This window comes from Mirounga leonina, unplaced genomic scaffold (assembly GCF_011800145.1).
Source record: "Mirounga leonina isolate KUSES-001 unplaced genomic scaffold, KU_Mleo_1.0 Mir_268, whole genome shotgun sequence".
NCBI lineage: Eukaryota > Metazoa > Chordata > Mammalia > Carnivora > Phocidae > Mirounga > Mirounga leonina.
In genome coordinates this window covers 1,623,862-1,641,694 of record NW_023270649.1, presented here as the reverse complement: position 1 = coordinate 1,641,694, position 17,833 = coordinate 1,623,862, and the positions used below count along the sequence as shown (strand labels likewise).

The following is a 17,833-nucleotide window of genomic DNA, read 5'->3' as shown; positions in this document are numbered from 1 at the left end:
CCTTTTTCATCCATCTTTCTCTATTTTAAATATTGCCTCTTCTACATGCTTCCTACTCTGTACTTCACGAAATATGATGAATTACAATTGACAACAATTACAACATTCATTACAATAACATTGATTGAGTGCTTACTGTAATACAGTGATTTCAGGTGAATTGATGCATGTAACGCTCACAGCTACTACATGCAATAAACACTGGTTTTCCCCCATTTTGCACATAAAAACACCAAGACGCAACAAGTCCTCCCCAATCAAAGGTTAACAGGAAGAAGACCCAAGACCTGTAGAGAGGCATTTTGTAAGACAGGAAGAGAAGGAAAAATGAAAAGACAGGAAATCAAGGAGTGGAAATGAGTATGACATCACTTCCAGTGTTACGTACACTGTCTGCTTCAGGCTGAAACAAAATACTTATCATCACTGATGACAAAAATAAGATGTCTGGGTTGAGGATCCGCAAGTAGAAGTTTCTACCATAACCGCATAAAAACAATGCCATCAGACCTACCACTTCTAATCACCTTCTAAGAACCACAGATCCATAAGAATCTGCAGAAGGTCACCTTGGTCTATCTTTTTGCTTGAACAATGACATGGTATATAAAGACATGACACCACAAATGCTCTACTCTAGGTGCACTGGTGTCCAGGTCCACTTTCAATTCACTGAGCTCCTGGACCATGACTTGAAGAAAGAACTGAAATCTGAGGGCTTAAAAAAAAATGGTGGAGGGCATAATTATTTGTCCCACATGGAATGAATGAGTCAGCTGAGAGTTCTTCCCATGACCTCTGTAACAGTGTGTTGGTGGTGGGTAACAAGTGTCCCCTTTCCACTCACCGAGCAGTGGAAAGGACGTCATCTTCTTTGTCACACCCACAAAAGGGGAAAGTCCCACAGCAGGGCTGTAGCCATGGTTTCCAGAGGGTGTTGAACACCGAGAACTGCTGTGGGACAGGTGTGAGTGTCCTGCGATGCTCTTTGATGGCCGCCTCGATTTTCTTGACCACAGAGTCAAATAATGCTTCATTGTCAGGGTTAAGAGGTCGGGCCTCAGAAGGGTCTCTGGAGATGTCGAAGAGCAGGGGAGGATCGTGGTAGGTGACATCTCCAGAACACGAACAGATTCCACTCCCATAGCAGGCATCAGCTCCATCTGGGGAGAACTTGGGGGTCACGTAATGGACCTTCCACACTGTTGCACCTGGAAAACAGGCTCCATTGGAATGCCATATTTCTTCTCATTTTAGGACTCTTTCCCCTGAAAATATATTTCTCAAACACTTTTGCCAACAATTGATAGTCTTTGTTTTAGTTTATTTTTTTAAGATTTAAGTTATTCGTTTGAGAGAGAGAGTGTGTGCATGAGCATGAGCCCCCGGGAGAGGGGCAGAGGGAGAAGCAGGCTCCCGGCCAAGCAGGGAGCCCGATGCAGGGCTCGATCCCAGGACCCTGAGATCATGACCTGAGCCAAAGTCAGATGCTTAACCAAGTGAGCCACCCAGAAGCCCCTGATCCTGGAAATTCTAACTCCAATCACTACTTTGCTCTGACGGGATATAGGCAAAGTAGAAAATTTTCTAAGGCTAATTACCACTTTCAGGTCTGATATTGACAAAGGTGATTTGGCAGGATCCATCATTCCTTGTTCTTTTCTTCCTCCCTCTGTCCCTCTTTCTTTTTTCCTTCCTTGTTTCCTTTCTTCCTGCATAAATGGTTAGTAGTTCTATTTCCGGAGATCAATTTTAGATGGAAAACATCGTGTTTCCAAGCCTCTGATCAATGAGGCTTGCACAGAAGTCTGTGGGTGGGGTTTTGTAGAAAGGCTGTGTTTTTCTAATAAAATTAGGCTAAATCACCTGACTCAGCCCTTTACCCCTTTGCTCTTCTCTCTCCTTCCTGCATGGAGTGCGGAAGTGATGGCTGGAGAAACAATAGCCACTTTGCAACCAGAGCATTAGAAGGAGCATGAGAATGAAAACCGGCATGCCAGAGAGGGCAGAGTGGAAATAGAGAAAGAACCCAGATTCTGGTCATGGCATTGAGCACGGTAACAGCTCTGTGCTTCCAACTTCTGAAATCCTCATTATGATAATATAAGTAAAATTCTATTTGTTTAACCCTCTGTAGTTAAATTTGGGAAGCTTCTGTTGTTGAGGGGAGCTGTTTTGTTACTTGCCATTGACCATGCCCCTAACTGATATAGAATCTAGAAGGAAGAGATTTTTGTTGGTTTGTTCTAGTTTTATGGGGGAGATTCATCCACACTGACCTGAAGAATGGATCACACCACAAGTGATGGGTCACATGGGAGATAAATCCTATCTTTTCTGAAAATTAAGTTAACTCCCATCAAGTAAGAATTCTGGTGTCTACAGATGTAAGGAAATGAATATCTCTCTTTTTTTTTTTTTTAAAGATTTTATTTTATTTTTTTTAAAGATTTTATTTATTTATTTGAGAGAGAGAATGAGAGAGAGAGAGAGAGAGCACATGAGAGGGGGGAGGGTCAGAGGGAGAAGCAGATTCCCTGCTGAGCAGGGAGCCCGATGTGGGACTCGATCCTGGGACCCCAGGATCATGACCTGAGCCGAAGGCAGTCGCTCAACCAACTGAGCCACCCAGGCGCCCAAGATTTTATTTATTTATTTGACAGAGGGAGACACAACGAGAGAGGGAACACAAGCAGGGGGAGTGGGAGAGGGAGAAGCAGGCTTCCTGCCGAGTAGGGAGCCCAATGGCAGGGCTCGATCCCAGGACCCCGGGACCATGACCTGAGCCGAAGGCAGACGCTTAACGACTGAGCCACCCAGGCGCCCCTGAATATCTCTTGTTAATTTATATTTGTTTCCATGACTCCTATAGCATGAAGGTAAGGCAGAGATGATTAACTGGAAGGGGACAGTAACTGCTGTGTGGGTTACACTGCAGACTTTACTCCTTGTTGCCAATTATTTCCGTGTCCTTAGTTGTGGATATTCATATTCTCTCTCTCTGTCTCTTTCTCTCTCTGACGTATTCATGCATGCAAGCTTGCACACACCTCTAAAATCTACCACAGAGCAATGACTGCTTAACTAACTTCCCTAAGGGAAAAGAACCATCATGGCTGGGTGCTGTTTGTACATGGCCCAACTTCCGCCAAGACGAAAAGGAAACAGGGTTGTGCCTTTACCGTGTTCCCACATGTCAGCCATCTTCATACTCACAGTCCTTCTGATGCCACCTGGCTGTGTGCAGGTAGACCCCACAGTAATGGAAGAGGAACTCATGCTCCGAGTGGGACACCCTGCCTTCCAGCAGGGGCATTAGGTTCCGACCATCGATGACTCTTAGGAGAGAGGGAGAGATGAAGAAAGTGGTGAGAGAGGCTTGGGTTGGTCACACATATTATGACAGGAGGAGGAGGGGGGAGCGGAGGGGGGAGGAGGTAGAAGAAGAAGGAAGAGGAGGGGAAGGGGAAGGAGAAGGAGAAGAGGCAGAGTAGGAGGAGTAGGTGGGGGGGGTGGGAAGGAGGAAGAAGAAGAAGGAAGGGGGGAGAAGAAGAAGAGGAGGAGGAGAAGGAGGAGGGGGAAAAGAAGGAAGAAGAAGAAGAAGAAAAAGAAGAAGAAGAAGAAGAAGAAGAAGAAGAAGAAGAAGAAGAAGAAGAGGAGGAGGAGGAGGAGGAGGAGGAGGAGGAGAAGAAGAAGAAAAAGAAGTAAAAGAAGAAGAAGGAGGAGGATGAGAAGGAGGAGAAGAAGAAGAGGAAGAGTAGGAGGAGGAGGAAGGAAGGGGAGAAGAGGAAAGGACTTTAAAAATAAGCTTACTACACATCTTCACTCATTTTATAACAAAAAGAACAACAAAAACAAAAAAATAAAAAAAACTGAGAAAGAGGCAAACCTCACACAATTTCTAAGACAGTGGGAGAGGTGAGCGGCTGGAGGTATTATTCTGATACCTTGTAAGACACTATGAATGAGTGTCATGGATTAGAAAACTGAGCTCTTGACACTCATTTGATTCAAATAAAACTGTGCCGCAGATGAATAGATACTAGTCCTCACACATGGAATTTAATTATTAGAGCATGAAATGCATTTATGCATCTCAAAGCCCATAGAGAAAGAAGGCATAATTCATCACACATACATTTACACATACTTACATTTATTCAGTAATTCACCTAATAAATATTTGCTTAATGGTCTAGGTGCTGTGGGGGATATACAACTGAATGAGAGTCGATCCCAACCATGAGGACAACAGAGCCTATGTCTGTGTAAGTATGAGAGACAAAGTAGAACATATTCTAATAGGGAAACAGACAAGCTATCCCACCATCTGTTAAGGGCAGATGGCCTGTTGTCTGGCCATCTTAGCAGATTACTGAAAATTAAGTAATATACCACACATACACACAGAACATTTGCTGATATATCCAAGCGCATGTCAGATGTATCGGACAGGTTAAGAACAAGCACTGTTTCCATATACCTGTCCTGGGGCAATATCCCTCCACCTATATAAGACAGTGTCGGGTAAATGTCCATTAGGCTCGTTGGTTCGTCAATCACTTTCCCAGCCTCCAGGACTGTCGGCCACCGGAATATTCCTGGGACACGAATGCCCCCTTCCCATCCGCCCATCCCCTTGCCACCTAAAACCAAAAATCAAAGTCAAAGATGAAGTCAAGTCAACCATATTTCTCCACTCAGTTGGAAATTACATCTAGATGGAACGTTTTCTGTCACTTGTCAAATTCATCCCAGTGTTCTATATTCACACACACAGAGAGATACAGACAACCTGAGATATATTTCTTGCTTTGCAGAAGTTGAAACTCGACTTGTGAACATCTGGCCATCAAGCGACAAACCCATCTATAACAAATAAAAACAAGTGATGTCCTAATACGGTGTGTTATTTTGTACCAATGAGTGCCACGGAGTTTCACTATTATGAGAAAAGAGAACATTCTGTAATCTGGCAAATCTTCAGTCTTTATTGGAATCACACTGGGCTCTAAAGGATGGATAAGTAAATGAGGCTCCAAGCAAGACCAGAGAAATGGGTTCTACCTGGGCCATGCTGATCCTTGAGAGAAAATAAGGAATTTGAACTTTATTCAGTGATTCCCCATATGGACGAAGATGGAGAGGTCATAGGCTCGTGAATGGTGCAGAGGTGGATAAAGCAATGAAGATCCCATCTCGGACAAAGGACATTTCGGGTGTTTCTGAGCACAAAATAGATGAGCCCGTGTGCTTTAGGACCTATCCTACGGTCAAGATGTTCATTGCAGAATAGAGATACAATCCTAAGCCAAATGACATAGTCAAGATCATACAGACTTTTTTAAGGGAAAACAATGAGATTCTCTGGGTGGGGTGGGAGGAAACTCTTCCAAAGTAGAACAAACATGAAATGTTCATGGAACACCTTTTACGTGCTGGTCACTCTGGCAGTATGAATTACAAAGAAAAGACAAGATGGGGTATCTCCATGTGGAAGTGGGGAGACATTAAATGGGAAAACATTTCGGGACAAAGACTCCGGTCTAGCCAGGGTCCAAAGCTGTCCCAGTTCATCAGCACCGTTCTTTCTGGAAAACTTAACAAGCTCCCCGCACTGAATTTATGTTTGTATACCAATAAGCAACAAACAAAAAACCAAACGTAAACCCACCTTGGCATTTTCATGGTCCTATTTAATAGCCAGCGACTGTGTTAGGTACCTACAAAAAATCTAACCTTCTACCCAACCACCCAAATTTGTCTCTCAAATGGACTCAGCTCCTCCTGGTGATCTGGAGGCCAGTTCCAAAGGTAAAATCTGCTCACAACAATTTTCCTGTACCTCTTTGAAAGCTATGTGAAAGCACTTTTTAAAGTGATGGTTTTATGCACACACAACCCCCCACCACATGCACACACACAAGCAATGTCACTGTTAAAATCATCACATCTCATTTGGTGGCATATATAACGGTATATATTAATTTTATTAAACACCTTTGCTACTAGGCTTGTGACCAATTTAGTCTATGCTAATTAGCAGTATGTCTACGGCAAGCTGACATGACCCACCAGAAAAGGTGAATATATTTAGGAGCTCACTTGTTGTCAATCACAATATATAACATTTCTATTATATCTATCTATAATCTATCTATCCATCTATCAATCATCTATCTATCTATCTATCTATGGATCAACCAATATATCTATCATCTATATACCTATCCATATACCTATCACGTCTTTGTAGCCATCCATCCATCCATCCAACCATCTATCTATCCATCTATCTATCATCTATCTATTCCTTCCATCCATCAATCCATCCATCCATCCATCAATCCATCCATCCATCCATCAATCCATCCACCCATCAATCCATCCATCCACCCATCCATCCATCCATCATCTACCTATCTATCCTAAATTGTTTCATAAAGTACAAGGAACTCCTAAAGTTCTGATTTTTGTAATGATGACAACTTTGACACCCTTTTACATTTTTTTTTGATTGGGTTGGGGGAGGTAGGAGGGGAGTATCAAACACCAAATTCATTTTTAAACTCTTTTTGATCCGCTTTGCTGATCCATAAGGGCAGGCTCAGGGGAGCTATTGAATAATCCAGCAGGGAGTACATCAAAGATGTCAGAAGAATCCACTCGCAATGAGGAGGAAGGCACCCACTCCAAATGAACACCTCATTTCCTGATCATTTCACAGTGTTTGAAGCATAGTGATGACATAATTGATTTCATTCCATTAAAAACCTGGATTTGGGTACTCAGGTTAGTATTATACTAGAGCAAGTGGTTCTCAACTGGAGAGGACTTTGGCCCCACGGGACACTGGGCAATGTCTGGAGACAGTTTAGGTTGTCACTATTTTGATAGGGAGGGGAGTGGTAGGTGCTCCTGGCAACTGTAGGGTGAAGATCAGGGATACTGCTCAACACCCTACAGTGCCTAGAACGTCCCACATCAAAGAGTCATCCAGCCCCAAATGCTCAGAGTGCCAAGCCTGAGAGACCCGCTTTAGATGGTCATTGAGAACCTCTGTATTTACACTCAAGAAGCTCTCATTACTTCAGGCATTGTTGTCTTAAATTCTCAGACATTGCCCCAGACTTGCACCTTTTTCCATCCAGTTTCATAACAGAGTATAACTCCCACAAAAATCTCCAAACCAAGTTTGCAAATGAATGCACGTGCAGGCAAAACGAAGTAGACCCCACTGAGGGATTAAACTGAAACACATGGACTCTGCACATCACCTTTGTAGATCCCATTGAAACCACCCAGCTTGACCTCGCCTTCCTGCACCTCCAGGCGACCCCCGTTGTCTGAGGTAAAGTACACCAGCGTGTGGTTGGCCAGGTGCTCCTGGTCCAGGGTCTCCAGGATCTTACCTGGTGTGGGGGGAAACAAAAAACTCACCTTTCACCATGGACCACTGTCAGTCTATGACGTGACTATTATTAGGCATTTGTTAGCATAACAATATAATTAAGGGTTATTTTATTGTATAGGCTATCATAATATATAATAAATCATGATCCTATACTCTAATACATGTGTAGTATATGTAAGTATTCTATACAGCAGAGACATAAATAAATCCTATATGCCATAGAATACATATACTAGACAGTGTAGAATATAAAATTGAGCTTTATATATTTATAATTATTTTTTATATTTTACACTATATAATATTTTATATATGTATATAAAAGCATGTATTCAATATAAATGCATAATAAAATAATAAGAATATATATAATATAAATTATTTATATCTAATAATATAATAATGAATAGAATTCTATTTAAAATATAAAAGATGTTTCTATAATATATTTTAAATCATAATAAACTGTAATACATAATATATACTATAATATATGATAAATATATTATTTGTATGTAAATATATAAAATATAATTTGTATTATAATCCTATATACTTCCTATAGTATATATATATAATGAATATTATGATCATTACATTATATGAATATTATATATGAATATTATATATTATTATATTATATAGTAATATGTAATATGATATGGTAATATATGATATATGATATACAAATATGTAATATATGATATGTAAGTATAATGAAATATTTATAACTATAAAAGTTATAATTAATAATATCTTGAAAGATCATATTAAATATATAATATAATCTATTATAGAATACAAAAAATCTACTAAAATATTGTATAATGTTTGATGATTATATACTATATAATAGTGTTATATAATGGTTACTTATTATATAATACTAATAGATAATATTTTATCGTATAATATGTAATTTTATTATATAACATTTAATATATCATTTTAGTTTGTAATGAATGATTTTCTTATCTAATATTTAAGAAATATAATATATAATATATATAAAATATGACATATACTACCTGTAAGAAATATATATTATACAATATATAAGAATATGTATTTATTTTACAAGTTACATAATAATATATACACACATTATATACACACACTGCATAGACACATACAATATATTAGAAAGTATGAACTAGTATGTAGAACACATCATCATCACTCAAAATTCAAATAACCATTAAATATTAGGCCTGTCAGTTAAAAGAAACTTACAGACACTAATAAAACAGAGAAGACAGTTCAAAAACTGACATGTCCAGGAATAAATTCGCAGAGTCATACCCTTGCTCTAGAGAGCATGAGCCCCACCCCTAAAGGATGCACTATCCCCACGCCCTTCTAAAGGTTGCATCTGACCTGCAGGTTATTCTTGTAGTTAAGCACGCGACCATAATTAATACTTCACTAGACTCGGCAAGCATCGTGCTGATGTGTGGACAATCTCTTAAGGGGACAAAGGACTTTTTTTTTTTTTAATATTTTATTTATTTGTCAGAGAGGGAGAGAGCACAAGCAAGGGGAGCGGCAGAGGCAGAGGGAGAAGCAGGCTCCCTGCTGAGGAAGGAGCGTGACTTGGGGCCCGATCCCAGGACCCTGGGATCATGACCCGAGCCGAAAACAGAAACTTAACCTACTGAGACACTCTGGCATCCTGGGGACAAAGGGTTTTTGAAAAAAAAAAAAACAAGTAGAAAGCTGATCTAGCCACATCCCAAACTATGCTGATTTAACTGATTTAAGCATAAACTCATTAACCTTTCTGTTTCCTTGTTTAAAACGGATTTGTTTTAGAAGCCACATGGGCCATTTTTTAGAAATGTTGCAGCTAGAAATTAATATATTTTAAAGCCCAGATTACAGAAGATAAAGATTATAATGGCTTCTTGGTAAGAGAATAATTACATGTAAATTATGAGCTCTCATTAGAGCTGGCTATTGCATTTAGCATAAAGGTTATTTGTAACTTATACCAAGTAAATAAAACACGTGCCAATCCTTTTGTTTTTTGGAAATGCATATATGTAAGCTTCTGTGTATGCAATGTATAAAACACGTAAAAGCGTGTGTGTAGACGTATGTGCATATGGCAACAGAATAGTCATAAAATCTCTTACAAGACAAAAATACAAGGAAAGAAGGCAAGAATGAAAAGCCGCTAAAATATGTTTTTAAAGTACAAGTTCCCTCGAATAGAGAATTTAAAATATCGCTGAACGCTTGGAGCCTTCAGGAGATTCGCTTTGCATGCCGTTCCAAGGACACCATTGTTATGGCTTCTTCCTGAGAAGGTTGTTAACTTGGGAAATGATCTTAAGTTTTATCATCATATTGCAAAGTAGAAACAAACCCACACACAAAAGACACTTCTCTGATTTTTGATCTGCCTCTGGTTTTGATATGATTTTCATAAGCCATGAAGGGGAAAAAAACACAGCATATTGGGAAGATGTCATGCAGAGAAATACCTACTTTTCATTTCTCCCATGTAAACGGTATTAGCTTGGGAATGCAATTAAAAATATTACTAAACGCAGTTAATAGTATTTACAGCGCGTCTGCATCGTGTATTTACACAGACTACAAAATAAACCTAATTAGCTGTTTGTGGCAAACTCTGCATATAAACATGGACAGAAAGTCTTTTTGCATAAAACTGCTCTCTGACTCGAGATACAAATGCGGCAAAATGCCTTGTTTCCAAAGCAGATGATCCTGGACGATAATAAACATCAAGGAAAGAAATCATAATCTTACAACTACAGTAAAGTTACAATGTTAGAGTTGTTTTTACTGTAGCAGGTATCAATGTTTGTGTGTATTTGCCAGGGAATTAAAATATATATATATATATATATATATATATATATATATATATAGTAACATGCATATATAGACATATAAACAGTATATGTAAATGTATACATATATGAACATTAATATTTAACTTGCATGGATAGATTTTAAATGTTAATTTAAATTATATTCTTAGTTGATTTAATATCAATAGATATTAAATGCATGTTTATATATACCTAATATATGTAAAAGTAACCTTTTTATATTTAAGAAACTTAAAAAATTTGGGGCGCCTGGGTGGCTCAGTTGGTTAAGTGACTGCCTTCGGCTCAGGTCGTGATCCTGGAGTCCTGGGATCAAGTCCCGCATCGGGCTCCCTGCTCGGCAGGGATCCTGCTTCTCCCTCTGACCCTCCCCCCTCTCATGTACTCTCTCTCATTCTCACTCTCTCTCAAATAAATAAATAAAATCTTTAAAAAAAAAAAAAAGAAACTTAAAAAATTTAAAATTCTGTGAATATTAGTTTAGGTGGTTCTGCACAGAACACTTTTCAGAAGCTTCTACTAGTAGAAGAAAAAAAAAATCATCCTGTGCTTCACAATTTTTGAGATGAAAAAATACTCCATCATGTCCAATTGAAGGAAAAGGCAATTTGGAAAGCACGCTCAGTTGTTTTATGGATATGCACGCGGTGCTTCTCCCCGACCCAACCTGTCTCTGCAGCAGTCCCCGCCCGCATTCGTGACCTTTTGTGTTCGTTTCCACATTGAACCCTTATGAATTTGAAACAAATGGCTTCAGTTTAGGTAAATTCCGTCCCGCGTTTCTAAGCATTTCTCGTAAAAAAATGAGCTAATGGGAAAAACACATTTCCTTTTATATCCATCAGAATGATGGGGAAGGGCAGTATCCTTTACAATGCAACTTCATCCATTTTGAACAATGAGTCTTAATTTTAAAGACGGGAAAACCCCATATTTATAATTGCGACTGTTTTCTTGGGGGGGGAATAGTCAGTGATTTTGCTGCACCTACAGCCAGATCTTGAATTAGTTCCCTGGAACCAATATTTGCCGACTGCCCAAGATCCACCAGGGGCTGTCCGTTGTTTGAAGCAATCAGGATGCATTCACTTTCTCTAGCCCATGCATCAGATACTTTAGATTGTTTTTCTCGACACTTACCCACCATCCAATCCATTTCTTCGACATTATCCCCATAGAGTCCGTATTTACTGTGCCCCACAAACTTCTCTTTGGTGATCAGTGGAGTGTGGACATGCAGGAAGGACACAAAGAGGAGGAAGGGGCTGTGTTTATACCTAAGGGGTGAAACGTGAACTGAGTTATCATCACAAACAAAGGCGTTTTCTCCCCTGGGATAGGATTCCTCATCAGCTGAAAGATCTCGCAACAGTTGACAGAGGTTGTCTAGGTCCTCACATGACCAATATCACTCAGGAGATTAACAACTAGCACAGCAGGACATCAGCGGAAAGGCGGTGAGTAGGAAGAAAGAATAGCGGGGCATTTGCATTAGCAGCAAAATAGCAATTGCAGTCTGTCTCCTGAAGAAAGACTTCTTCATTCCTTCCTCCTCCTCCTCCTCCTCAATGCTGTCTGGAATGTAAATGTGATGGCTGGAGCTTTGGCATTAACTTTGGGCCAGGAGGCTGCTTGCACAGAATCACAGGTAGCGAGATAGAAGGAGCTAAGATGCTAATACATCTTGTTTGCTGTGTTCTGCATTTTAATGTCCCATGGAGCCATTTAAGATTCCTCCTTCACATGCTTTTACAACCGGGCATTATAAAGGGGGAAGGGCATAGAGATTGGGTGTGTTCTATCAAAGACAGCCCATGGGAGTGACAAGCAGAGTTGAGTGACTGCATTCTGACCACTGTGTTAGAGCAAAGGATCAAAGCATATGAATGGATGAGATCCCATTGTCGGATGCATCATCCCCACAGAGTTACACCTTTTCCTCTTCCATCCACTCCCCTGTACCCCATACACACCAGGTCAATGAGCATCCACACCCACAACTCAATCTGCTTCTAGTTGGTAACCTAGAAGGGAGCTGGTATGCAAAGACGGGAGACCATTACCTTCATGCCCACGTGGCTTGTATTGAACACATAAAACCTCAAGTTAGGTATCTATACATAGAATCACTCCCTCATTATTCATGGACACAGAAGGATTTTCGGGCTGCTTCTAAGGCAAACCAAAATCAACATCAATCCCAAAGACTGAATCCATTTAGATCCCAATCCATATTGAAGTGATACGGATCAAAGCATAAGGATTCGTTTTTATAAAAAAGAGTGAGCACAATATATTTCTTTACCATTTCAGAGTTTACAATTTGCAGGAAATTTAACATTCAATTTTATTCTAAGTAGAGATTCTACTATATGGCAAATACCGCGCGTGAGCGCGCGCACACACACACACACACACAAGAAGGCCCATATCCCCAAGATGAACCCGACTTCTCCGAAACACAGACAAAATTCCCATGCATGGAATCGGGCCGGAAATGACTCCATACCTGTCGATAAAGGCAAGTGCCTCCTTCAGCAATAGGGAAGCCACTCTTTCCTCCCGCATCGGCTGCTGGATGATATCATCGTTTCTCATAAGAATACAGTTCCAACGCCGAGTAAACCCGTAACTGGAGTACCAGGAAATGAAAAACAGGAAGGCAAGAAGAGCGAAGGTGAGGATGACCTTCCACGGAACGGCGAACCAGCAGGCGAACTTGGGGATGAGGAGCAGGAGGGGGACGAGGCTGAGCACCACCGTGGAGATCCAGAGTTTGATCCTGAGCCAGCGGTGCAGCTCTGGAGTCTTGGACGTCTGACAATCGCTTATCAGGCCAAAGGGCAGCCCGTAGAAGTAGTCAAACCCATGGTTGAGGGGGTGGTAACAGTGATCATCCCGAGAGGCACAGCTCAAACCCTGGTGCCACTTGCCTGCAGGAGAAACAAAATGGCGGCAGATACATCTACCTGTTTCGTGGGCTTCACTTAGCAAAAGTTAAATACGACTTGCACTCCCTTGCCATGGGGATATCTTCTTGGTACCCCAGTCACCTCCCTGAGGATGCTAAGAAGGTTCCCATATTTGTCACCAACACTGCTTTCCCTACACCCTGCATCTTTCAGACTAAAACAGGGCAGTAGAAACCCCTTTGCTTGCTGCTCTCTCTCTCCAAAATAAATAAATCTTTAAAAAAATAAAAATAAATAATAAAAATAAATAAAAACGCACTCACTTCTCTGCTAGTAATGATGTCATAAAAGTAGCATACCCCCCACCTCGCCCCCTACAGAATATTCCATTTTGGTGATAGCAATGGATGAGCCCATTTGCTTTTGGTTCCCGTGATTCTTCCAATACCCTGCTCGAGATACTAAAGGTCCTGGGTAATCATGCATTAAATCCCTACCCCACGCGTGTCCTCACAACAAGAGGTCACTGGAGTGGGTCCAGCTGACATCCCGGGGAAGCTCGGTCCCAGTGAAAGGGGACGTGCACAAGCATGCTTCCGAGTTCAGAGTCCTGTGTGCCATACCTATGAGCCCCGTGCGGTAGCCGCGATGCTGCAGCAGTGTGGCAAAAGTCGTTTCATTGGCGGGCAGACCACCCGAGCCTCCGAGCCAGGTGAGCTCGCGGTTCAGGTTGAAGCGAGATGCCATTCCTGAAGTCACAGGAGGAAGCACCCCATGAGTTCCACAGTCCCTCTTTCTTGACAGTCATGACAAACCCCAGGATTCATCCTCCTCTCCTTGAAGTGTCTCCTACTGAGCCCCCACCGTGCTGTTCTTTCCCGAACGTTCCCTTGCCTTTTTGCCTCTACTTAGCTTGTCCTCACATTTGCCAGATGCAGATGTTCTGTGGGGATCGGGATCATGAGCTCAATACACGACACGCCCGGTCACACTGGAATTTCATATGAACAATGAATGATTTCTTAATACAGGCCTGCCCCCCATGTTGCACGGGGCATACTTGTCCTTAAAATCTAGGCACTGATGATTCAAAATTCAAATATAACCGTGCATGTGACTCTGGGGATGATATCCTTGGACCTCGGTTCTGAACTTTGATGTCATCTTTCTACATGGTGAGAAACCCAGGTCTCCTCCAGATCCTCCTCTGAAGTTGAGGTCCTAGACATCTCTATACTTAGGAGCCCAAATCTCAACATGACCAACACAGAGTCCATGGTCATCATACTTCAAACCTGCCTCAACCAAGGACACCATAATCCCCCCCAGCCACCCAATCCATGAATTCCTTTGGGATCCTCCCTCTCACTCAGAGTCACCTCTTCTGTCCAATCCCATGTCAAGTCCTGATAACGCTAACTGGGTAAACGGTTTGGATATTTATCTCCAACGCCATAGCTTTCGAGCAGAGATTCAGCTGGGCTGTGCTTTGATGTCCACAAGCCAATCTCTGTCCACCCTCCCAGGCATCTTCTGAAGAACCCTTCCAGCCCATGTCCCTCCCCTGGTCAAACCTCATTACTGTCCGTCCATCACCCTCTGTTGAAATCTAAATCTGGGGTGGAGTTTACACAGTGTTTGGTAATCTGAGACAACTGATTATTGCTGTGGCTACCTCATTCGCCTAGCACACTCATGCCTGACTGCATTGTCTATGTGGGCCACTTCCTCTGCTGAGCACACCCTCCCTCCTGACTCCTCACATTTCAAGGAACTTCATCCAGGAGGACTTTCCTCGGATGCTGTAGAGGTCCCTATGGGCTTCCAGTGCTCACTGAACTATTCTTTGCATCTCGACCACTGGAACTCTTGGCGCCTTGAGGTGCATATGTCCTACTTATGTTACAACTACCCAGAATAAACCTATAAATGAAAGGCATCACACAAACATGCACAACCAATAAAAAAAATCAAAATATGTTAAAATAGCATTGTGATCCAATCTGCTTCTTGTTTTTCCATTCTCAACAGAAACAGGTACATTAAAAAGGATGCCTTTTGCCAAATCCTAAAAGACAAAAGCCTACCTATCATTTTCAAGAAAAGTGGTTACGTCTTTTAATTAATTATAAATATATGTATAGATGTTAGTGTGTGTATAAAGATTTGACGGAGCAGAACTTTGATCCCATCTTGCTACATGGTGAGAAACCCATGTCTCCTCCAGACCCTCCTCTGAAGTTGAGGTCCTATGTAGACGTCTCTATACTTGGGTAGAAACTTAGATAGATAGAAACTTAGGGATTGGGAATATCGGTAACTTCTACATCATAAAAGGTTCAATGTTGTAGCTGAGTATAAAAGTTGATATCCATAATGTTGATTCTACAACATCATCTTGTGTGTGTGAGAGAGAGAGAGAAAATGTATGAGTCTCCTTCTTTTCCATGTTCTTCTCAAGAGCTTCTTCTGGTTCCAATCGCATGCCCTGACACTGGACAGACCCACTTTTCTTGGAACTATGATATGCTTTCTGCTAGCTTGAAGACAAAAGGAACATCTTGAAGGCTCTGACTACAAGTACTTGCAGATCCTACAAGCAGCTGGGATATTGCTCTCCAGAAGCCCAAACCCTTCGTTGTATGCACACAGGCGAGCAGGCTTGGTGGACCCCGGCAAGAGACCCACCTGTTTATGCTGTATAGCGTCAAGGTAAACAACACGACCCCCATTTGCAAGTAGATTCTTAATACCAGAAGTGACCTTTTGAGAATCCTTACGAAGAGTAGCAAAAAATAAAGAAGAAGAAAGCATGACATAAAGACAACATTGTCCTTGCATTGCCCTGTCGCACCTGATCGGATGGGGTACCGGCCCGTCAGGAAGGCAGCCCGACTCGGGGTGCATACGGAAGCAGCTGACAAGTGCTGGGTGAGCCTCACGCCCTCGTTTGCCAGGCGGTCGATATTCGGTGTGCTGAGGACAGAAGGAGGATTCATCACGCGGGTTTCTAATTCTCAACGAAACAAAGAAGATTCAAAGCCATTCTGTTCTGAGTCCAGCTGACTCTGTTTCCAGTAAACCTAAAATACATGCCTTTTAAGCTTCAATCCCTCTACCTGTTTAGAGGCCTCCTCGAAGGTCACAAGGAAATGGAAAGCAGACTTTAAAACAGTATATCTTCAGGCCAAACAATTGCAGACTAATATAGTTTCGCGGTATAATTAAACTATAACTAGTCTGAGCTCATAGGCATTTCAAGGCAAACGTTAGTCCGTTTGCTCATATTATACTCCTGAAAGGAACGGGTGACTTGGATTACATAAAACTTTACTGTATTTCTTGTAGTAACATGTATCTTTTTTTTTTAAATAACTAAATGGTGACATTTTGGAGTTTAAATTACCTCCCACGTTGCTCATCTGATATTTTAAGGTCTCGAAAAATTTCTTGGAGTATCTATAGAATATAGGCTCACACAGGTGCTTTTAGCAAATCCCATAAGCTAAGGTATCCCCAATCTTAATAACACGTGAATGACATACTAGCCTCACAACCCTGCAGCAGTGTGATGGGGGAGAGAGTCCTGTACCCGCAAACACTCTCAGTATCTGTGTGGGGGAGAGTCAGCAACTGGACGAGACGGACAGTACCAGATTCTCAAGCAATGTCTCCTGCCTTACCCGTTACTTCCTTGTGGGAATTAAATAGCAGACAAATGTGCTCATGTAGACCTTAAATGCCTTAAAGAACATCATCTCCTTTCAAAGTCCGAAAATATGCTTAAATATAGGACTGTTCCATGAGCCACATTCCAAGGAGAAACGATGGTATTTAAGTTCACACTAAGAGGCACTGTGTATTTGCACAGGAATAAGGTTTGTCTGGTGCTGGGGAGTAAGGACATACAGAAGGATCGTGGTCACCAAAGGCTTCGGACATAATTCAGGGAAGACCCTGAAACACTCTAACAGCATTCGTCTCTGCCGTGCAATATTATTCAACTACAGACAGAAAGGAAGGAGGGATAGTTACTGCCACATCGCTGAGAACATGATGCTCCGTGAAAGAAGCCAGACTCAAAAGGGCACATAACGTGTGTTGTGGGCTGAACGGTGGTCCCCCAAAATTCATAAGTAGGAGTCCTAACCCTGAAGACCTCGGAATGGGACTGTTTCTGGAGTTGGGGTCGCTAAAGAGGAAACTGAGTTAAAACGAAGTCAGGGGTGGGTCCTAATGCAAGAGGAGGAGCGTCTTGTAAGAAGAGGAGATGAGGACACCCACAGAAGGAGGACCACATGAGGACACAGGGAGAACACGGGGTCTACACACTAGGGAGAGGGGCTTCATGAGGACCCAGCCTCAGCCCCGCCTGGATCTCACACTCCCAACCTCGGCCCCACCTGGATCTCAGACTCCCAGCCTCCAGCCCACCTGGATCTCAGACTCCCACCCTCGGCCCCTCCTGGATCTCACACTCACAGCCTTGGCCCCACCTGGATCTCACTCACACTCCCAGCCTCCAGCCCCTCCTGGATCTCAGACTCCCAGCCTCAGCCCCGCCTGCATCTCAGACTCCCAGCCTCCAGCCCCACTTGGATCTCAGACTCCCGGCCTCGGCCCCACCTGGATCTCAGACTCCCGGT

The 17,833-nt window shown here is 42.0% G+C and overlaps 1 protein-coding gene across 1 annotated transcript in view; it reads right to left on the bottom strand.

Annotated features, from left to right (window-relative positions):
- Positions 1–843: 843 nt before the first annotated feature.
- The window catches only part of ARSH (arylsulfatase family member H), an 18,608-nt gene continuing 1,618 nt past the window's right edge, over positions 844–17,833 (bottom strand). Inside the window, exons 2-11 of the mRNA XM_035029610.1 lie at positions 17,097–17,191; positions 16,594–16,646; positions 16,042–16,203; positions 13,811–13,936; positions 12,785–13,208; positions 11,416–11,552; positions 7,278–7,412; positions 4,484–4,646; positions 3,217–3,338; positions 844–1,211 (exon numbers count right to left, since the gene is read on the bottom strand). Coding sequence (XP_034885501.1) covers positions 844–1,211; positions 3,217–3,338; positions 4,484–4,646; positions 7,278–7,412; positions 11,416–11,552; positions 12,785–13,208; positions 13,811–13,936; positions 16,042–16,203; positions 16,594–16,646; positions 17,097–17,191 — 1,785 coding nt within the window. The remainder of the gene's footprint in view (positions 1,212–3,216; positions 3,339–4,483; positions 4,647–7,277; positions 7,413–11,415; positions 11,553–12,784; positions 13,209–13,810; positions 13,937–16,041; positions 16,204–16,593; positions 16,647–17,096; positions 17,192–17,833) is intronic.